Consider the following 22,830-nt stretch of genomic DNA (forward strand, 5'->3'; position numbering starts at 1 on the left):
GGATTGTAAATATTGCCTTCATAGTGAGCACAATAACGTGAAGTAGGGGGATAATAGAGAAATATTAAAAAAGTTGAAATCTAAATATTGTTTGTTCAATTTTTTTTTTTTTGGGGGGGGGTCATCCCAAAAAATTACCGCTATAAGGGGGGGGGGGGCATGTGAAAAAATTGGTAAGCTGAGGGGGGGTCATGTGATTTTTAAATGGTGCTTCCCAAATCCCACCAGCCCCCCCTCCCTCATAAAAAATGAACGGTCTCTAGGTAGCAACTTTTGAAATTTAGGTAGCAACGTTTTGGATTTTGGGCAACTTTTTAAACAACTTTTTGTCATTCCAGTGGGCAACTTTCCAGCATTTTACGAGCACAATCGGGGTACGTCTAGTTGTCCCTAGCAGAGCGTTTACGAGGGATTTATGGATGGAGGTTTACCCTGGCGTTGAGGTAACCTGTGGGGAAGAAGTATATCTTCGGAATCTTACATGCAGTGAGACTCAGAATGGTCAGCGGAAAAGAAACAGCATGGCGGAAGTAACGGGGGAAAATAAAGAAACGAGTTTAACCCGTGTTTCTGCCAAGAGCAGCAACAGAAGAAGATTTGTTGGAACTAAGTCCCATCCTGGTCAGAAAACAGACAAACTTGCAGGTAAATTTTGATTTTTTTCCCCTAGAAACCCCGTACGTGCATATAGTCACGATTCTCACGTCATTGACATGGAGGTCATGTTAACTTAATAATTGTAAAACCTAAACCTTTACATATATGAAATGTAAACAGTTGAAATGGTGAAACTATTAGAATTTAATGTTGAAAATTAAAGGGACAACAGGCCCACGTAGTCTCATCTCACATCCTGATGTACTATTAAAGAAGATGTTTCCATATGGGCATTGGGACATTCCATTTTTTTATTCGCACCCCTCACCCCCACCATGTTATCATCTGATCTGCTGTTTCTTTTTTTCCTTTGGAAACTACTATCGTTGTTCAGAGGTTGGTGCAAATTCCCGACGAGTTGTGCGACAAATTCCAGATGAGATACTTCACAATTCAGAGCTACAGGATGCTGTTAGGCAGGTGAAGAATATTTGGAGCATTTCCTTTGCTTATAATTTTTTTAAACCAAGTGGAAATTTACATGGTTTTGGTACCTCTTAGGGTGTTCAGTCTCAAAAGGTCCACAGCGGGAGCTTTTGCAGTACAAAAAGCTCCTCTTAGGGTGTTGAACTAAAAAAAATATGACGTGAGATAATGTGTTGTTTTAGAATTGGCACTTCTTAGTGGTGAAAAAAGTTCACAAAACAGGATCTTGGTGCCCCTTAGGGATTCTTATTCTTGTTTATACTGACCTTCATGTTACTGGGCAATCCACATAGTTCTCAAAGTGACTTTTCCTATTGGGCAATTCCAGAAAATATCCATACCCAACCACAGACAGCTTCCATGTTTTGACCCCCCCCTTGCCTTCGGAAATCCCAGAATGCGTTACTCCCCCCCCCCCTGATGCCCTCAGAATTCCATAATCGAGAACTCCCCCTCCCCTTCGGAATTTCCGCTTCTTTTGGAAGTACATTTTCGACTTGGCAATGCCTATAGGAACAAACAAACATGAATTTATGCCTCCTCAAGGCTGTGATCTAGCAGCGCCAGGCAACAAGCTTTACTCTTAAGTGACAAGAAAAACCTTCCACGAGTGGCCAGGCTGTGCAAACTCCTTTTTAAGTCTGAATTTGGCTATAAAAATAAACACCAGTTATGGTAATTTTCCTCCTCTTTGTTTTCTTGTGTTGTTTTGACATTTACAAAGCAAAATAGCTCAAATTCAGACTGTTAAAATCTTTCGGCGGTCAAAAATACTGTTGAGTCTTCGATCTGGTAGGCGTTCCTTGGAAGTGAGGGACTGGTTCGAGTTTTTTGCCATTCATCGGACGGGAGATGGGAATAACAAGAAATTTGCAAGCGTTAAGTACATATTATGATACATTTTCAGATTTTATTCATGTGACAAGAAATTCATCAAGGTAAATGTGAAACCCATGTTTTACTGTTTACTTCTATAAGTTATGAGTGTAAACACGTGTCTGATCAATCGATGCTTGTCTTCTGCTTCCGTGGTCATATGTTCGTGGTTTATTTACGAACTACAAAAGTCCACAACAATAGCGTTTTCAAGGAACCCACTCTACTCTTTCTACTCCAGAAATCCCATCAGTGAAATCCCCCCATGCCTTCAGATTTCTAATCGTAAATACCCCCATGCCCTCAGAATTCCATAATCATGAACTCCCCCTCCCGTTCAGAAATCCTAAGAGCCGTTCGTGGTATAGGTATTGATATTTTCTGGAATCGCCCATTAAAAGCTTCATAAAAATGTGCATTACTTCAATTCATGCTACAGAATCCATGGTAAAATCCTGGTATGTTGGTATATTGACCACTATGGCCTAAGTTCGGACTTAGTGTTATGCGTAAGTTGAAGAATGTAGATGTGTCAATCAGTCATGTATAAATCAGTCTTACCTGTATGTCTTTGTTTACCACAGTTACCTCCCAACTACAATTTTGAAATTTTTAAGACTGTGTGGAGGATCAAAGAAACAAACTCTAAAAGAGGTAAATAAATTCTGAGGTATCTGTTAGATAAGTCATTATTTGACGTGTACATGTATAGACCTCAATGTTCATACAACTACTCAAGTACTGAGGGTTGTTGACAACCAAAACTGAGAATTTTATGTAACTAGTGAGTACTCAGTTTTGATCATGGTTTCTCAGTATTACTCATATTTACGGCCTGACAAGTAAGAAATGATGATGATGATGACAATGAATATGATTATGATGCTTGATTTGAAATTTGTTAAATAGCATACATAGTTAATTCAAAGAGAATTGCCATCAGATGAAATATTTTGTGCTTATTAAAAATGATTCTTCATCGTACAGTACAGAGTATACAGAAGCCTGTGATTATTTCATTAGCTGGAACTGTGCCATGTACATTTGAAGAAGCTAGTCATAAAAGGGGATAAGTGACGATTTTGGTTGCTTTTCTTTTTTCTTGCTCCAAATTAGCTGAATTTTTGCATGTGGTCTTCAATGTAATAGAAAAACGTGGTTCTGTATTTTTGTCGCTGGTTTTTGCTTTGTTTTCTAGTTAAAACGTAGGCAAAAAACTTGGCTTTTCCTAGCCATGTCTTTAGGAGTTCATTTGTTGAACAGCAAACAGGCAGACTGTTTATAGTGTATGAAGTCAAAACCAAATCCCACAGCATATAGAGCGGAAATCTGGGAACGGATTGTTTACACCGATTATTGTGACGTGAACACAACACGTGAATCGATCAAGCGTCAAACGAAATGCCATCAAACAAAAAAGAGATGTGCCGCATTAGAGCTCTGTCAACTAATATCTTAAGCATTGTTTTAAAGTACCTTGTATGCCTGCCTGGTGGTTGAGAGGCATCATAAAGCCTCGATAAACTCGTAAGTCATCGGCACGTTTTAAAGAATCAAAACGTGTTCTGAAACTTCGAAGGTAGCTGATATACCGTAATCGTGTTATCGGCTTTCGAAGTCAGATCGAGCCAGGTAGCAAAGTCCAAGAGCAGTTCTTGCCCAAGAAAAATACCCTCTGGTGAGTTGTGGCCCATTTGCCAAGCGTTGCTAGCGTCAAAGTTTGGAAAGCGAGAACTGGTTTTAGACTTATAAAATTTGTCTTGTATCGACCGCCATGTTTTCCCGCACACGAGGTGTAAAGACCCTTCCCGGCATGCATTGCGATTACGTTCTGCGGACGTTTCTCAAACTGGTAACTAGATTTAAACATAATAATGGCCAGCAAGTGGCGATCGATTGTAACAGATCTGTGATCCAGTTTGTGTTGATTTTATTTCAAATCGGCATGATTTGTAGTGTTTTGAGCTTCTGGGATCAGGGGACATGCAGATGTATGGAGACCCATACGTTGCGCAGAAAGGTTAATCTGTTAATCTGTCAGCCCTATTTATAGAGCGTTTTCACATGGAGTCATCGAATTCTTAAATCCAAAACTAAACAGCCACCAAAGTTGTACCAAGAGGTACCAGCGCATTTTGAACTTGGAAGTTATGGCGGTGCGTGACATAAAGCTACGATCGCGTTTGTCGAAAACTATGTTTTAGCTCGTGATTTTTTAGCCATTTAAGACGTTGCCGTATTTGGAAAAGTGCTTATTGAAATGTTTATTTGTTTCATTTTATTTTTATTTACACCTTTTTTTGACCTGAAATCAATATTTTTGAGCTTATACGTTGCGTGAAATTACCATTTTCAGGAGCCCATGATGGGCTCCTACCATTTTGCCGTTTTCTAAGTGAAACCAACATCCTTGCCGTCACGCGTTAACGTCAAATCAACATTTTAACCTATTTAGACTTGAAATCAACATCATTGAGCTTATGTGCTGCGTGAAATTACCATTTTGCTGTTTTCTAAGTGAAATTAACATCCTTGCCGTCACACGTTAACGCGAAATTAACATTTTAACCTATTTAGACTTGAAATCAACATCATTGAGCTGCGCTGCGTGAACTTGACATTTTGCTGGTTTCTAAGTGAAACCAACATCCTTGCTGTCACGCGTTAACGTGAAATCAACATTTTAATCTATTTAGACCTGAAATCAACATCATTAAGCTTATGCGTTGCGTGAAATTGACATTTTGCTGGTTTCTAAGTGAAACCAACATCCTTGCCGTCACGCGTTAACATGAAATCAACATTTAAACCTTTTTTGACCTAAAATCAACATTTTTGAGCTTATACGTTGCGTGGAATTGACATTTTGCTAGTTTCTAAGAGAAATCAACCTCCTTGCTGTCACGCGTTAACGTGAAATCAACATTTTAACCTATTTTGACCTAAAATTAACATTTTTGAGCTTATACGTTGCGTGAAATTGACATTTTGCTGCTTTCTAAGTGAGATCAAAGTCCCTGCGGTCGCGGCGGGCCGATCCTTTGTTATGATAAACCGAGGCGAGACTTCGACTTATAACAAAGGCTTGGCTTGGTTATTATAACAAAGGATCGGCTCTGTTTATCATAACAAAGGCCCGGCTTCGTTTATTTGCAGCCTCGGCAGGAAAAGGGCGTTAGGTATTTTAATCAAAAGTGAACTTTGTCGAAAACGCTCCAAATTTCACATAGAGTTTTGTTTAGGTATGTTTAGCAATGTCCCGTAGTTTTTCCGCTAAACATTGCTTCGTTTTCAGGATATTGCGTATGCTATTGTGTATGCACTCGGTTTTCCTAGCGGCGTTGTTATAAAGCGAAGCAAAAACCAGCGGCAAAAATACAGGAACACGTTTTTCTATTACATTGAAGACCTGCACATGCAAAAATTCAGCTAATTTGGAGCAAGAAAAAAGAAAAGCAACCAAAATCGTCACTTATCCCCTTTTATGACTAGTTTCTTCATTTATAAGATTATCCACAATGTTTACAGAGATTTAGTGTTGCATGATTATTGCTTTTTTATAGCTAATGATCTATATTTACAATTTACACGTCAACACAATTTACAAGTCAACCTGTTTTGTTTTGTTCACATAGTGGCATTACAGTTCCCTGAAGGACTTCTCCTGTTTGCTTGCACTATAGCAGACATTTTGGAAAGGTAAACTGAACCAATGCAAGCTAATATTGTTGTTGTTTATTTAACATATAAAGAAGCCTAAGCCATGTATTACACTGTGATAAAACACAACAGGCATTTGAGAACACGAGGGAAATGTAGAAAACATGTCGCAGGCAAGTGTTTTCCACATCTCTCGAGTGTTCTCAAATGTCCAAAGTGTTTTATCACAGTGTAATACACGGCTTGGGCTTCTTCATTTGCTTTATATAGAAGTAATGTGGTGAAAAACAATAAAACACACCAGGGATGGCGCTAGGATTTTTCAGTCTGGGTCCAGGGACCCATATATCTGGCCAAATATGGGTCTCTAGCTTTTTTTGTGGGTCCAAATAATTATCTTGACAGCCCTCCAAAAGAAAACTTGTTGCTTTTCAAATGAATAGCAAATAAACCATTTAATTCCAGTTACAAATATTTCAACTTAGACACATTGACATTTCATAATGAAACAAGGGGCAACTGAAAGATGGGCACAGGGACACTAAGGCTTCTCTATTTTCTGCGACGACGCTGCTCTTTGAAGATTTCTTTTGCCCTCGCATTGTCACTCGCTGCTTTAAAACGCTGCTGTTGTTGCAAAACCTTAGCTGTACTTTTATGATCAACCTGTTGCATGTGCCGTACAAGTGCAGATCTTTGGAAATTTTGGCATCCAGTCGTGAGCGTGTTCTTCTTTCCAGCTTTTAAACAATCCTAACAAAGCATTAATAAATCACCTCCGGTACCTCTGGTCTGGAGCCAATGAAATTCCTTCAGCCATTTATCCAAAAATTTGCCGTGCCTACCACCCGTTGTCATTACCACTTGAATACGCAACATGTGTTTCTTCGAGCGATAAATCAATTCAAAATGGCGGATGCTTATGCAAGTGTCCCGGATGTGTAATTGTTACCAGTCTCCAACTCTGCTAAATCCAATATGGCAACCACGATTTTCTGACCTTTTCGATTCGTTCTTAAAGTTTCTTTGTTTCTCAAACAACAGAATCTAACTGACCTGTCAAGGCTAATGCGATAAGTCTTCCAAGTAGCCTGTTGTGTCCTGGGACGCATTAAAATTTTAAACACGCATTTTTCAGGATTTTTTGCGTAAAAATGCACGGTTTCTGCGTTAACGCGATCCCTGCACACTTATCTATGTTTTATTTAACAAATAAAGAAGCCTCAACTGTGCTCTGTTCTGTCATAAAGCACGCAGGAAGTGATAGAGCATGAAAGAAGTGTAGGGGAAAACACGAGACGAAGTCGAGTGTTTTTCCCCACTTCTTGAGTGCTCTACCGCTTCCTAAGTGCTTTACAATGGAACAGAGCACAGTCAAGGCTTCTTTATTTGTTTTATGATAAAGAATCCAATAATATCCCCACGCATTCTGCTGAATTTTCAAGCCAAACTTTATTTTCCAAGTGGCGTCAGCTGTACTCTGTTCTCTGATAAAGCACGCTAAAATAAGCCAATCACAATCCTTGACAGAATTGTTCAAGTAATTTGATTGGCTAACGAAGCGACAACTGTCAATCACAAACTGGACTTCATCTAAGCTTTCAGTTTCGAGTAGTTTCGAGTGGCTTTTGAGAGAAGAACAAGGCCTTCAAAGTTTGCTTTTTAGTTAATTTTCAAATAAGAATCTAAAGGCAGGTAAAGGTTTGTCAGTTCAGAGGAATCCGGCCATATTGTGGCTCATGAAAATGTGCACTTTTCCAATGGAGATTACGAAACCAGAAGCTCAAAGCTTGTGGATGAAAATGCGAAATATTGAGTTGAATTTGAAAGGAGCTACACTTATTTACGGCTTGCAGCTGCTTGCAGCAAGATCGCCCGAACTAGCGTAAAAGGTAGACCGACTAAGAGGAGAATACCAGAGCTAGCTTTGAGCTGACCACTCATCGGTTCACTTCGCTGAGATGACCAGAGAGCAAGCGTTACTACACTGCATGTAAGTGTTGTTTTGAGCAATTGAGCATTTTTACAAAAATAAAGCTTCTCATCATAAACAGAGACAGCTCAGTTGTTGTATTCTGTCATTGTTTTACTTTTTAAGTATAATCCAACTTCGTAACAAATATAATGTCTTTTATCGAAGCACTGGTTAGGTTGAGAATTTGTTTATTTCGCTACGTGTTTTGTCCGCGGGAGTCTAGCAAAACTTGTTATTTTAGTACAGTTTTCACACTACTGTTGCTAACAATGGTCTCTGTGAGCCATATTTACTGTAGACATAGAGCTCGTTTCCATTGCATTTGTCTGAATCACAGGGGATGTTTAATTTGGGTCAAATTTGTCAAAATTCCGAAGCAAATATTTGAAAGCCAGCTTACTGTCATCAACCTGTGCTCAACCCATGCTCTGCTCTCTGATAAAGCACGCTATTTCAGCCAATCAGAGTGCGCGTTATATGGAAACTTTATTATAAACTCTGATAAAACATGGGTTTTTGACCAATCAGAGCATGTGCAGGGTCCTATCTATATTATATTTATATCTATTGCTATTAATAGTGATTAACCTGTAATTTAAGTTAAGTCTACATACGAGTCAAGTGGCTCATCAGGCCAGAGCTTAACCCGGTTTCAGTTGCATGAAGCGACTAGGAATATTTCTACTCCCCCCTGGTGGGATGCTAGTCCATTGCAGGGTTACCCCCAGAATTAAATTCACCAATACCCATTTATATATACCTGTGTGGAGAGAGGCACCATAAGAGTTAAGTGTCTTGCCCAAGAACACAACACAATGTCCCTGGCCAGGGCTCAAACATAGACCGCTGGCTCCGGAGTCGAGTGCACTAACCATGAGGTTCTTATTGATGCAAAAGAGATCATGAGTCATGTCTGTCAATAACTTTTGCCCCATTATGGTCAATTGACAGTAGCTTATCAGCAGCAAAGTAAGGCACTCATACATTTGCATTGTATAAGTGAACTATTGTCTCATAGAGTGGATTACTCCCTTAAGGGGGCTCTCCAAGCCAACTCATTATTGAGTGGCCCGAGCAAAAGCTCTAATTTCTGGGTAACCTGAAAACACTGACCCCCGGTCTGCGGACCCCCACTATGGACCAGGTCTGCAGACTACCTGTGGACCGGTCCATGGACTCCCCCTACGGACCCCCTCTACAGAACGTCCCCCAAAATATGACAAAAATAATAAATAAATAAATACTTCAGTTACAGGTTGTCTAATGGATTACTCATGACAGTGAAATTTCAAAAGTTACATTGTACAAATGAAACAGACCTGGATTCACATATTGTTTCCTTTGCTGTGGCCATGAAGTATACGAAAGACGTGTACAGGGAAGCCTCCAGTAAGCCTCAAAATTTGTGTTCTTTCTCCTCTGCCATTTTGTTCAGCCCATTCTCCCATGGGTTTGTGAACTCGTTCCAGGCTTCACAATTTGCTCAGCAGAATAACAGATACAACCAAGAATAAACAGCCTGAAAATATATCTTCCATAGCCAGATTGAGCCACGAATGGAAGATAAGAACTTTCCTTCTTACCATCGGCATCTCTTTATGCTGAAAATAGCTGTTAGGCAATTTTTTTTTTTGAGAGGGGGGATGGGGTGTTAAAAACCCAAGTCTGTTACATTTACACAGTGTAACACTCGAAAAATCCCGAACACGAGTCTGAATCTATTAGACAACCCATAAGTGAAATCTTTATTTATTATTGCTGCGGAACGAGCGTAGCAAGCGAGCAGCAACATAATCAGGATTTAAGAAGAATATGTGGAAGGGAGCACGAATTCTTGAATTCATCGCTTTTTACCAGAATGCATTGCATTTAACCAGGGTGCACTGCGCCACTTTTTACTAAAGTGCATTGCGCCACGATCAACACGAAGATGTGACTCCATCTTTTCGCGTAGGTTCCAGTGAGAAAGGTTTAATAGTAGTTATGTTTTGCTCTGATTTACCTGTATTTTAAAACGATGTGAAGGAGATCGTGCTTGACTTTTACAAATCTTCCTTTTGTTCTTAATGTAGTATGTGAAAGTTTGTAAGTCTCGACGATTAATTGTGACATCTTAATTTTAAACTTAGTATGTCATTTCTTAGCAGTCTCGCCTCCTTGGTCGAATTCTTAAGTGAAGAGAAATCATCGTTACTAAAGCTTGTAGAATGATTAAAACAAACGAAAACCGTAGAACACGCTAATTTCATAGATGCTGTGATCTATTCCTTTTCATCCAAACATGAATTTAAGTTAAAGTTTTAGCATTTTCACACATCGCGATGCACGCATCCTCGACACAGTTTGTCAACATTCTAGAGATATTTAATGCATACCAGTACATAATCTATAAGTTAGATTTCTGCTCCAACAATTTCCACATCTTTTGGTTTTCACAATCTGGTAAAGGGGAGGTTGATGTGTGTCGTTTTCTGTCCGAAAAAAGTTCAGATCACTATGTGCTTTTTTATCCCGGCCCTTGTTACAGCTCACCATCGATGCGTCATCATGCATGAAGTTGATGCATACAGGGACAGATTTTAAGTTACACACCACGATTTGACACTACTTTAAGAATTGATGCATTCAAGGACAGATTTTAAGTTACACACCACGATTTGACACTACTTCAGTTAAGAAATAAAGGTTATAGTAAATCTTGGAACACGCAGATAGATGAATTACTGCGTTAAATATGTCACTATCAACAGAATGTGCCACAGCAGTACTATCTTTTAGATACCCTAGTTTTTACACTATTTTAGGGTGGTCCGTAGAGGGGGTCCATAGGGTAGTCTGTGAACCTGGTCCGTTGTGGGGCTCCGTGGACCAGGGATCACTGTTTTCAGGTTACCCCTAATTTCTCCATTTAATGAATCCCTTGAAACCAGCCAACCTGTTAAAATGGTCAGATTTTTGTCACCCATCAATTGCCAAATTAATGTGGCTCCTCTATAATCATTTTTAGCCTTCACACCTGAGTACATGTATTGTTAATAATGTACTTTCTCAAACTCATTAATAATCCATCAAATTTAAACAAAGGAAATCATGACGGTGACTGTGTTTGGATATCTGATCTTAATTAGCAACAATTTTTATGATTTTGTTTCTCCATTTTCTCCTTAGTTTTAGTTTCGATTGAGAAGATATATCAAACACTCAAGACAGTGTTTGACCACATTTCCAAACACCTGAAAGTTCGTCAAAAATACTCCGCTATATGTTTTACATATTTTCAACTTTTTTCTCGGTGTTTCAAAATGCAGTCAAACACGGTCTTTGTGTTTGATATATTACTACAAATTCCTTTCAGTAAAACTGTTGATCAGTTGTACCTGGTATGTTCTGTGTCTTAGTGCTGGTATGAGAAAAATCTTGACTCTTGTTACACATATTCTCTTCTCCGACCTTAACAATCAAAGTCATCAAAAGCTTACCACCCTAAATTACTAATGGCATGATTGTGTCAGATTCACAGGCTGTGATACGGTTATCATGGGAGATGTCACATATGGTGCATGCTGTGTTGATGACTTCACTGCTAGGGCACTAGGATGTGACCTCATGGTCCATTATGGTCATAGTTGCTTGGGTGAGGCCTATAGTTGTAGTTCTAATTTATTTGTGTTATTCACCAGGGGTGGCCTAGAAAATCTTGGGTCCCTGAAAGTTTTGATTTAATCTTGAAATCTTGGAAGGGGTGGAAAATAATACCTAGAAAGTCTTTGGTCTCTGAAACTTGATTTGATCTCAAAATTTTGGAAGCATTTAAGTAAGTAAGTAAGTTTTTTGTGTATATACACTTAGCTTTTGTGAGAAAACTCACCAGCTAGTTTGCAGGCATAACACAGAAAGCCAAAATAAAAGAACTAAAATTGAGAAAATACCTTCAACAAATAACTAAGAGGATATAAGTGTAAAATTTAAGATTGAAATCTATTTACATAGGTTGGACTAGATAGAACTTGTTCATAAAATTAGTCGTGAAGATTTATTTTTCTGTGTTTCTTTCATATCACAGTCTAAAATTGCTTGTCTTGAGCAGTCTCAGATTTTTAAACAAGGGTCTTGGTGTCTCGGTTAGTCTCAGATTTTTCCATTCATCACTCTATATGGGAATGACTGGTATGATGATGTAATATGAATTGCAGCAAATTCAAACAGTCCTCCCACATGGAAGGAATGACTCTGGTCATCTGATTGAATAAATGTACAAACTGATGAGGAAATTACTACTGAGTTGCAAACTTATTCTTACAAAGTCTTGGTATGGGTTTGTTGGATATAAAATGCAAAATTTAACTTTTTTTTTTTTTTTTTCGTGTTTAACAGTTGACATAGACATATAGCAATTTTTCCTGGACAATTCTGTCCCAGGGGGAAAGGTGCTATGAGATAAACCCCACGTGAAGCGCCAACCTGTGAGACAAGGCCAGACCACAACACTGAGAACTTCGTGCCCTACTCTTGCGTTAAGTTTGTGGGTTCTTTAACATCCCCTGCTAACCACTGCCCATGTAACACTGAAGATGCAGGAGATGGGGCCGTCGATTTATAGTCCTTATCCGAGAATACTAGTTAGAATAGGTACATGTATGTAGTACCCTTAGTGCTCCTACTAGGGATAAGACAAGGTGTAAGCTAGCATTAGATAAAAATGTAATAAATAGTATAGTTAAAAATATTTTTTTCTCTCTTCACAGTTCCAATTGACTCTACAAAAGGAATCAAGATGTTATATGTATTTGTGGACATCAAACTGGATGCCAGCCATTTTGTAGACACAGTCAGGTATAACTTTGAAGCTGGGACATCATTGGCGATAGTGAGCACGATACAATTTGTGGCAACTCTTCAGGTATGTCAACTGTTAGATTTGATTGTATGAATCGGTCGTTTAACATTTTAGAAAATTGGTGGCTATGAATTCCTTCTGGCATTTTGGAATGAAAATCAAACTGTATTCACACAAGTTGAAATTTTGTGTTGCTCCAGAAAAATATCCATACCCTGCCCATGAAGGGTTATTGGGTTTGAAAACCCCACCCTCCCCCCCCCCAACCCTTTACTCAGAAGATCATTGTCCTTTTGGCCTCCCCCTTCCAATCTCCTGTTAATGGTACTTGTGTGGATATTTTCTAGAACCACACATTCAGCGCCCTTTAAATACCATTTTTTCATTTGAATGCAAAGCTGCATGCTCGTTCATACAGAATTTCAGTGATGCTTTTCTTGATTAAGTGTAATCATTCTTTTTGTGTTGATCATGCAGGCCGTGTATAAAGATTTGTGTAAAGACTACCAGGTGGAGATTCCACAGTGTAAGCCCTTGTCACCTGGAGAGATTCTTGGCTGTACAGCTCCTAGAATAAAAGACAAAGATGCTTTCATGTAAGATAGTGAGGAGAATCTTCACATTTCTGGCTTGAAATTTAAAGGGCTGTGCAAGTTGCACTGTAAGCCTTATTACTGTGCTTTTCAATAACATGTGGACTCTGAAATTCAAAGCTCAACCGACAAATGTGTTTTTCACTACCGTCAATCAAATGTTCGGCGGCTCCTCCCAGCTTCAGACTATGTTGTCTGAACTGTGCTCAACGATTCGATTTGATCATCGCGCGCTCGACAGTAGTCAGAAGCTGGAAGGAGCCGCCGAATATTTGATTGACGGTAGCGAAAGACGCATTTGTCGGTTGAGCTTTGAATTTTAGAGTCCGCATGTTATTGAAAGGTGCAGCAACATTTATCAACTGAAATACAAATTTTATAGAAGTACAGTTTACAGCTGTACAGTCAAACTCATAACCATTCATTTGCCTAGAATTAACAACATTCCAAGATTGCTTCAAGTGACTTGCACGGGTTTCACTTAACAGAATCAGCAGGAGGACTATTTCTCAAATTCCAATTCGATCCTTGAATGCACGGACATTTCTGACCGAGTTCTGTGAACTCCTTGGTGCTCCGTGGGTAAACAAATTACATTGACATTTACATTTACTTTACATTTACAAAAATTACATTTTACATTTATCTGAACTCCTTTACGAGAAAACTTTCCTCTAGATGGTCAAACCAGTTGGAATGGGCAGTCGATTTTCCCCGATGTCCGGCCCTTAATGAAACCCCTGCCCTGTACTCCTCAAGGTGTTTTGCATTCTTCAATATAATTACATGTGGCAATGATTGTGAGACTCCCCAAATTCCCTTCAAATGCAGTTCTTTACATTTTGTAGTAGTTTTAACATTTATTATTGCATGTTAAGAATTTTAAGAAAACGACAAAACGTTTGAGTTTATAAAACATGTTTTAACAGATACTTCCATCATCCTCAATTAATTCAAGTGCATGTTCCATTTCCTTGTACCACATTGATGAACTTTTTATGCATGATCCGAGAAACGTTGCCAATTGCTGTCAGTGCTACAAACAGACATACCAAGCAAGTCACGTTCAAACTGTTGAAAATGTGATTAAAAAAGAAAAAAGATCTGTCCAATGTTCAACCTTCACTCTAGAAGCAATAATTATATTTCTCCCATGATAGTGAAACAGCTCTCTGGGTTTCCAGTTAGGACAATGTACATTACACTGACATTACTTGCCAAAAATTTTAATTTCGAGCCCAAAAAGTGTCCGAAAATAAAATCGTTGGAAATTTTCAAGCGTCTGAGATATTAACAGAACAATGTAAAACTTCGAAGTAGTTCCAAAGTGCTAAGTTTCCTTTATGCCGGGATTTATGGAGTGGACTCTAGTTGAGACACGACTTGACATACGTCGCGGCTTGATAGAATTTGTGTTATTTTCTTGTCGGTTTATCTGTAAAACCTTGACAGTGCAGTAAAACTAACATCTTTTGATGTTTTTTCAGTCTAATTCGTGTTTTGTATCCGTAAATTTGCGGTAGCTAAGTGTCCTAAATTTTTGTCTGAAATTTGTCCGAAATGAGATAAAAAGTGTCCGAAAATAAAACGTCCAACATTTTGTGCAAGTAATGTAGGTCATACATTTATCGTGAGGTTCCCAAGCTTTGTGACCTGCAAATTTCCATTTTCTGTGGCCTGCTGACCCAGATGTTAGGTTATTGAAGCCACTGACCAGTATTCTTCATCGTTTTAGTTATCTTGGAGATGGAAGGTTTCATCTGGAAGCTGTAATGATTGCTAACCCGTCTATACCAGCGTACAGGTACGAAACTTAAAAATAGTCAAGGAGTAGTGCCATGCCACATTTGGTTGCTCCAGATGGTATTTCTTTAAAAAAAAAAAAAAAAAAAAAAGAATTCAAGATAAATTATTCTAACTCATATCTTCAATTTAAAAGTACAAGAGGTAGAATTTTCTGATGACATCTCAATGAACAAATGAACAAAGATGACTCTTAAAATAGTCAGTAGCTTAGCAGTGTGCGGTTGTTAACAAAATGATGGTCGCCTCTTTGCGTTTTCGAAGTGTCTGTGAAGAGGATTTAGATAAGTGTTTGAACAACTAGTATATGTTTACACTAAAACAATTAGATTATTCGCTCTCGATTTCTATGCAAGATGGAAATCTCGAGGTCATAATATAATATAAAGTATAGCCGTGTACTGTCGAATCGCTAGGGAAGTCCGGCCTGTAATTACTGTGTATTGCAAAGAATTGGTTGGGAGGGAGGGGGGAGGGGAAGGGGAAGGGGGAGGCGGAGGCGAAGGGGAAGGGGGAGGCGGGAGGGAGGGTTGCTGGACTAGCATTCCATCAAGTAACAATAACAATACTCCTGCAATGGTCTATCCATGCTACAGACTGAAAAAGGAATGATGAAGAACCCAAGGCTTGTTTGGCTTGTCAACAGAACGTTGTGTCATTCACAGGGTTGCCAGAGGTTAGGAAATGGCCAGGGAAAATTAAAATTCTTCAAGGTCAGGGAAAAGTCTGGGAATTTTATTCTGAGGCAGGAAAATCGACATTTTGAAGAAAAGTCAGGGGTAATTGAAATAATTTAATACGGCTGATTTAATACCATTGAAGGCTGGAAGAAACATTTGGGGTCACTTTCCTAAAAGAAGAAGGAAAATTTGTTGAAAACTCATCCGTCTTAATGAACGAGTAGAAATTAGGGCGGCTGTACGTTCACGCTAGAAGCCGCTACTATATCTGACATTTTGTGTTTTTTTGATCAGGGAAATTTTAATATTTTTATCAGGGACAAGTCAGGGAATTTTGAAAAGGATGTCTGCGGCAACCATGCATTCATCATTGCATGATAATGTTTATTCCCGTTTCACAGGTACGATCCATACAGTAACGTATTTTCCAGAGAATATTACGATATTGAAGCCATGTTTAAAGCTAGAAAAGAAGCCATAAGTACCGCATCAAAGGCCAGGAAATTTGGACTTATTCTCAGCACATTAGGGAGACAAGGGAGTCCAAAGGTGTTAGAGGTACAGTAGTGACCAGTAGTTCCTTTATTTTAAGAGGCTTTGTGGTTATGTTTTGCAAATATTCTGTTTGTTTAAGTTTTTCATATGTGAAGTTTTTACACCTAATCGTACTTTTTTTGTACACTTCGGCAGCATATCGGGCGAGTTTCTTCGAGCCCTGGTTCGTATTTTGGCGAGACCACACGAGTCTGATATGCCGCCGAAGTGTACCAAAAAGGTACGATTAGGTATTTACTGTACCGAAATTTTCGGTCAAGTGATTATGATATCGCAGCCGCATCAAGTCAGTGACTTGATATCGCAAGATATCAGGACAGTAGACGCGGCTTCTGATTGGCTAATTGCGAATTTGGGTTACGTAAAAGATTAAATTACATTTTAAGTAGCTACAACCTCTGGGCGTATTGCTCGCCAACTTAAACTGGAATAAAATATTATTAACAGAAAATGTACCGATGTCAATAAATGTGTTTCCGGAAAAGTGCGTATTTCAAATGAACTCGCGCATGTTTAATACGAATTGAATGGGGCAATTTTCAAAAATAAAGCACATTAAGGGGAATGAAATGGCAATGTTTCTCCGTAAAGGAATTTAATGTGAATGTTAAAAAGAAAGTACTTTTTGCGATGAAAACAGAGACAGGGTCAGAGCGCTTATTATGGAGGTGTTAAGAAGCCTACAAGAATAAAGATTAACTTGTTAACTTTTTAACGTTTGAAACCCCTAAACAAAGAAGGCATTTCTAACTAAATTATTTATTATACGATTGTCATTTTCAGAATTTGGAACAGAGGTTTATCAAGGCAGGACTTGAGTATGTGATTGTGTTGATGTCTGAAATTTTCCCGGATAAACTTCGTTTGTTTGAAGATGTTGATGCGTAAGTTTCTTTTAGTGTTGAATTGTCGAATTATTTATCTACATAGAGGACAGTTGCTGTTGATTCTTGCACTAGCCACAGTCGTAACAGAGATGAAGGTAATAGAGGACCATTTTTTCAGTCAGGAACACAATTGTAGTTTTCAGCGAATCTTCGTTGAGGTAGCCGAAGGTTTTGCGATTCTTCTTTTCCAATTGGGCAATAGCGCGAGTATTTGACCGATTTTACGTCGACTTAACGTCATGAGGTGAAGTTCGTAACTAGGTAACACTTTGATGAACACCCCGTCAGGGGTACTCAAGGGAACACAAGACAGAGAGGTGCTAATGTGTGTTTTGAGCCAGACAGCAAAACGCTTCATTGGCCTATTTCTTCAATTACAGTGTAGGTGCATTAGGCAAAGGTAACTATCTTTTCTGTTACTCTGACCAAACCCCTGTTATTTCCTTAATTACACAGCTCCTTCCCTGTGAAGTTACTTCTTTACCACTTAAATGTTTGTCGGTAGAATAGCTTTTCACAGAGCTGTTGCGCAATCATTTCGTATCCATTTATCAGAATTTCCTCTTGTTTACCAACCCGATCAAAGTGCAGAACCTAACAGTGCAACCTGTTCTACCAAGAGAAAATGAGGGGAAAATGAGTCGCTCATTTTCTCTTGGTGGTACTCATGAAAATAGTTATAGTTACGTAGCAGCTCAGTCACGGTATCTGGGTTATTTTGGCTATGTACAAAATTACCTTTAAATTGAAGAAAAACTGAAAAAAGTAGTTTACTAAGATAGAAAAACACCAAAGAGATAATAACAAACCATAAAGGAACAAGGATGGTTAAGGATGGAGACGATTAACACGGATTGCAAACGACGAACTTTTCAGGATGTGCAAACCGTGACGTAGCTCCTTAAGATAATCAAGCCATCGTTACTTAATGGAACTAATCTTCCATCTTATCATTTTAACAGATGGGTACAGGTGGCATGTCCACGACTGTCCATCGATTGGGGTTACGCTTTTCCTAAACCTCTCCTGTCACCTTACGAGGTAAATCAACCGTTTGTTTTTTTTAATTACTTTGCTCTCCGATTTTATAAGTTCAACTTACGATTAACGTCTCGTTACCAGCAATTACATTTTCGTAGCCCATTACTCACTGCCACTATGGGCACACCTTGACAGTGAGACCCAAGTAGGTGACTGGACGAGCAGTCGCCATCTTGGATTGCAGTTCATGTCTTAAGCTTGTTTCTGAGAAGCGCGTGACAGAAGGTGACGTGACGTTAATATGTTTATTGATTTTTCTTACTGACCAATCCAAATGTAAGTAGTAGGAAAAATTGTTATGTCGGCCGCTTGGGAAGATGACGACACTGGCGGTTGAAGTGGATGACTGACAGAGGTTCTTGTTTGCAGTCTGTTTCCGACAACAACTTGACGATTTATCTAGATCAAAGCTCAGCTTGTGGTACAAGTTGTGCTGCTACGAACTAAAGAAGGCTCAATGTTGACTTAAATAATCTGATTCGAATTTCACAAGTTGACGGTTTGAGTGTTTCGATGGAAAAAATTTGGAAAATCAGGCAAAGAATTCTCGCTTTTCAGGCGATGAAAGTGAAAATAAATTCTGCAGAGAATGAAAATACATTGTGGAAATGCATTGTACGTGTACTAGCAAATTCTCAGAAGGAAATCTGTAGCAATTTGTATTAAGGAGTACCCGCTCTGACTAAGAGTTTTATGTCGACCCAACAGGCGTCAGTTGTACTTGAAGAGATTGAATGGCAACGGGATTATCCAATGGATTTCTACGCAAATGTCAGCTTGGGTCCGTGGACCGTGAATAATGAAAATAACAGACAGGTGTCTATAAGTAGGAGGAGAAAGAACTTACACACTGAAAAACTATCCTCAGAAAATATACACTCAAACATGGATAACAAAGATGGCTGTGGCGGACAAAGCACCGAATGTTGTGGAAAATGCCATCAAGAGAACCTACATAAGTTGAACAAGGTTGACGTGAGTTAACAAGAACGCACGCAGAATGATTCGAACGACAGAAGACAGCATTCCAAATAGCAGAGATCTAACTCGCGTGCAAGCTGCAACATAAAAGGGGTGTTGAAATATTTCAACGAAATAATATCTCGTCCGTAATTCTACAATTATACAAGCTGCTACCAGCGTATTGTAAAATATATCGTGAAAAAAGAGTCAAAATGGCAATGGCTAAACGAACGTTCACCCACAGCAATTTCCCAGGAACTGCAAATGAAAAATAAAATGTATGCAATCGTAACTGTACCAGATTCATACTTATTATAATCATATGGTAGAGCGAGGTTGAAAACGAAACCACCTCTTGGGCTTTGATTAAGTGCAAACAAATATGCGACAGCTCAAATTCAGACTTCTTTTCTTCTTACGGGCGTACCCTTAAAAGATCAATTTCCCCTGATATATACATTGCCATTTTCCTCTTTATCCCCTGGTCCATGATTCTCCTCAGTATTCTCGTTATTTTTCTGTTTGACAGTGACTCGATATTGTAAGGAGAAATTAGAATTCGATCGCCCTTGAGACAAAAACAACATTAGGGTTGGCTATCATCTTGATTGAGACACATTAATTTTGACTGTTGCGCATTTTCTCCCATTATATTTAAGTATTACATAGCTTCAAAAACTTCGTGAGCCTGCAAGGTTTGAATTCTATTAAGTGGTAAAATACATTGGAAATTAGACAGAAAAAAGTCAAAAGGGGGGGGGGGGGGGTGAATAAACAAAAACGATAAAAAAGGACAAAATTGTTGAAAGGAATTTGTATCAGAACATAGTATGTCTTTGGCATGTGTTTGTCCAACTGATATTCCTTGGAAGGCAGATTGCGCATGAGATGGTTTTTGTCAGAGGACTAATTTTTAAAGAACTGAACTGGTCGTTACTAATGAGGTTGTCATAAAGCCAGACAGTGACGTTCACATTTGTCAGGAGCCCATTACCCATCAAATTTCTGGGATAGTTTATGGTAGGGTTAGTTGAAAATCACTCTATATAATAATCACGCAGCTCAATAATAGAGCATTACTAAGTGTGTTCAGCAAGTTTACTAGTCAAGAGTTATTTCACTTATTCAGATAAGTTCCTGGACATTCTTAATAACTACAGTGATGTATTTCCTCTTTACGGTAACTTGATGATAACCACCTCCTAGGGAAAAAGTCTGAAAAAGTCTAAAAGAATGTGCTCATTTTCTGTGCCTTCAGAGGGTAGAAATATAATTTCCAACTATTGATTTTGCACATTGTAGTCAACTTTCCTTCAACTAAAAACATGAAACAGCTGTTAAGGTACTTCAAGATTTTAATAACACCACAAAATTCTTAAACATACCATTACTCCGCTGATCTTTAAAGAAGCTTTCCCTGTCCTTTCTCCAAACTTCTTTAAGACAGTCTCCTGCTTTTTGCCCTTTGTCACTTATGTACTGGTTACCTTCATTGTAGATTTTCGTTAGTTCCTTCTTCCCCAAATCTGAAGTCTCGATGCTTTCTATCAGCTGACAAAGTTCTGTCGACTGCTCCTGAGGGAGCTCAACCTTGGTACGTTTGTACAGTTTTTTGACGTGTTTTTCCAAGCGGTGTCGCTGCAGTCTGGAATTGGCGTAGCGTGCCGTTTTGCTCTTAGGTGAAAGATACTTCATGGGATAATTGCTTGAAGGCTGCTGTCTTTCGTGCCTTTTGGACGATTCCATTTCGCGTTTCTTTTGGATTGCCTTACTCACATATCGGTTGGAAATAAGACATTCACCACACACTCTCTGATGTCTGGGGTCCGACTCATCGGCTTTGGATTTAAAATTTCTTGCAGGAATGTGCCAGATTTTGCATCTTTTAGAATGAACCGTAGTTATTGGCCCATTGATTAGCCTCACAGTTTGGGGAATATAACCCAGCTCATTCTGTAGATCTCCTACCCCTAACAAACCCGGGCAAAGTACATGTTTCTCAGATAAATGATTCTTCACTAGCTCCATTACCTCTTTCGGAACGACTTTTAATTCTGGCAATCTGAATGTTCCGCTTGTGATTACACGGTGTTCGTAAATCGGACTATCCAGTCGCCACTCGCCGTCCGGAAAAATTATGAGGCGAACAGCCTGAAAAGGACCAGTACTAGAATCGAACATTAGGTGCTTCGAGTGGTAAATGAAAAGGGCCAATCTTGGTTCATGTGTCGCGGGTTCTTGTTCCACAAGAGATTCAGAGAAGGGCGACAAATCTGACACGAGAGATCGCACCTCGCAAAAATAACCCGCACTGGTTACAACTTGACTCCATTCCCGCAGCCGTTCATCGCCTTCCGTAATTTTCTTCAGTGAAGATTCCTTCGATGCTAACTGCAGTAATTTGAGTTCTTGTCTGAGCTCTAGACTTCGTCGTAAGGCTTTCTTTACTGAAGCGCTTTTGTCAACTGAAGAATTGTTGTGACCTTCCGGACCTTCCTGGGCCGCCGAAGACGAACACGTAGCTGACTCTTCAACTTCTAAACGGGGTTCCTTTGTGTTAATAGAAGTTTCTATATCATGATCGGACCTCTTCATTGTTTTTCGATACTATTTAAGGTCTATTTGACCATTGTGAAAACCGTCAGAGCAATATATCGAAGGTAGACTCGAGTAAACTCGCACTCAGAGATAAGCTTATGCAAAGATATGCCGCAACTTCACATGTGGAAAGTGCAAATAAAACGCATGGTATTGTGGGAAGGCCAGCTGATGCAAGAAGTGGATTGGAATGATGGAAAACGAAGAGCGGAGAACGGAATAGAGTACCAAAAAAAATCGTAGCTTGGCCGCCATTTTTTTAATCAGATTTGTTTCGATGCGGACGTAACCGGAAACAGTAATTTTCGCGGGAAAGGCGTATCTAAAAATAAAACTACTTGTGAAAACGCCGTTGCACGAATATAGGGAAGTTGCACGCTCCGGGTAATGGGCTCCTGCATTTGTTTGATGATTGTCACCGTCATCATAACGATTGTCACTGCATTTCACTGCATTTCAAGTTCTCGTCTGTGAGCCACACAGTTTTAGTGTCGACCGGGTACAGGAGACACCAGAAATTTGAACATAGACCAGCCAACTGAGCCAATAGTTTCTGCGGAGCCCATCCAATCATCACTGCTTGCATGGCTTGGGGGTGATCGCTTGAAAAATTTGTCTTGGCGGACGACGTACAAGTCGTTATCCGGCATGAAGAAGAGGAACTGAAAATCCTCCCAGCCCCCTGTGCCAATTTGTGAAGGGGTTACTAACCAGCAGTCAGTTGGATCCGTGGGAGGAGAACGCCGATACAGGTTTTCTTTAATGACTCCGTACAAGGTGCCTATTGGATCGAAGAAGAGGAATTTGAAGATTGACCACCCATCGGGTCCCACAAGTGATGCTATACCAAGCCAGTTAGGGTCAGTCCCTGGGAATCCAGGCGGGAGCCTCTTATACAACTTACCGTTGCAAACACCATACAGTATACCGTCAGGATCAAAGAAAAGGAACTGGAAGCCCCTCCATCCCACATTTCCGATAAGGGTGGCTTGGTTGATCCACTCTCTAGCCGAGGAGCTTTGAGGAGGCGGCTCCTTGTAGAACTTGTCATTCGTAACACATATAAGGTACCGTCTGGATGGAAGAATAGATGTTCGAAGTCGTTCCAGCCATCTGTTCCGATTTCTTTAGCTGTTCCAAGCCAGTCGGGGCTGGCACATTGTGGTGAAGTCCTCACGTAGAATTTGCCATCATGGTTCACGACACCAAAGAGTTCAAGACATGCCATGATACTACAAAAAAATAATAATAAAAATAAAAAACCAGACCAGTTCATCAT

At 39.4% G+C, this 22,830-nt stretch overlaps 1 protein-coding gene and 1 pseudogene across 2 annotated transcripts; one reads left to right on the forward strand and one right to left on the reverse strand.

The window, feature by feature from the left end:
* The first annotated feature begins 303 nt into the window (after positions 1–303).
* On the forward strand, positions 304–19,919 carry LOC145463087 (2-(3-amino-3-carboxypropyl)histidine synthase subunit 1-like). 2 transcript variants are annotated; one of them, XM_081446802.1, is made up of 13 exons: positions 562–645; positions 992–1,077; positions 1,991–2,021; positions 2,544–2,613; positions 5,595–5,658; positions 11,107–11,228; positions 12,340–12,494; positions 12,909–13,027; positions 14,760–14,828; positions 15,909–16,065; positions 16,846–16,946; positions 17,912–17,990; positions 18,699–19,919. In XM_081446802.1, exons 2-13 carry the CDS (start codon positions 1,034–1,036, stop codon positions 18,972–18,974), a joined length of 1,287 nt encoding a protein of 428 aa, XP_081302928.1. In that variant the 5' UTR covers positions 562–645; positions 992–1,033; the 3' UTR covers positions 18,975–19,919. The 2 variants fall into 2 exon arrangements, with proteins under 2 accessions (XP_081302926.1, XP_081302928.1); XM_081446800.1 differs by lacking the exon at positions 1,991–2,021 and having other exon boundaries at positions 304–645.
* Positions 19,920–21,960: 2,041 nt separating this feature from the next.
* On the reverse strand, positions 21,961–22,830 carry LOC145462797 (uncharacterized; annotated as a pseudogene).

This window comes from Orbicella franksi, chromosome 12 (assembly GCF_964199315.1).
Source record: "Orbicella franksi chromosome 12, jaOrbFran1.1, whole genome shotgun sequence".
In the NCBI taxonomy this organism is placed as follows: Eukaryota; Metazoa; Cnidaria; class Anthozoa; order Scleractinia; family Merulinidae; genus Orbicella; species Orbicella franksi.

Bases quoted from the DNA above. Each gene is read 5' to 3' on its own strand.
- LOC145463087 (XM_081446800.1), top strand. From the start codon at position 420: ATGGAGGTTTACCCTGGCGTTGAGGTAACCTGTGGGGAAGAAGTATAT. The intron at 2,614-5,594 runs GTAAATAAATTC...TTGTTCACATAG, and splicing joins AGAAACAAACTCTAAAAGAG to TGGCATTACAGTTCCCTGAA. The intron at 5,659-11,106 runs GTAAACTGAACC...TGATTGTGTCAG, and splicing joins ATAGCAGACATTTTGGAAAG to ATTCACAGGCTGTGATACGG.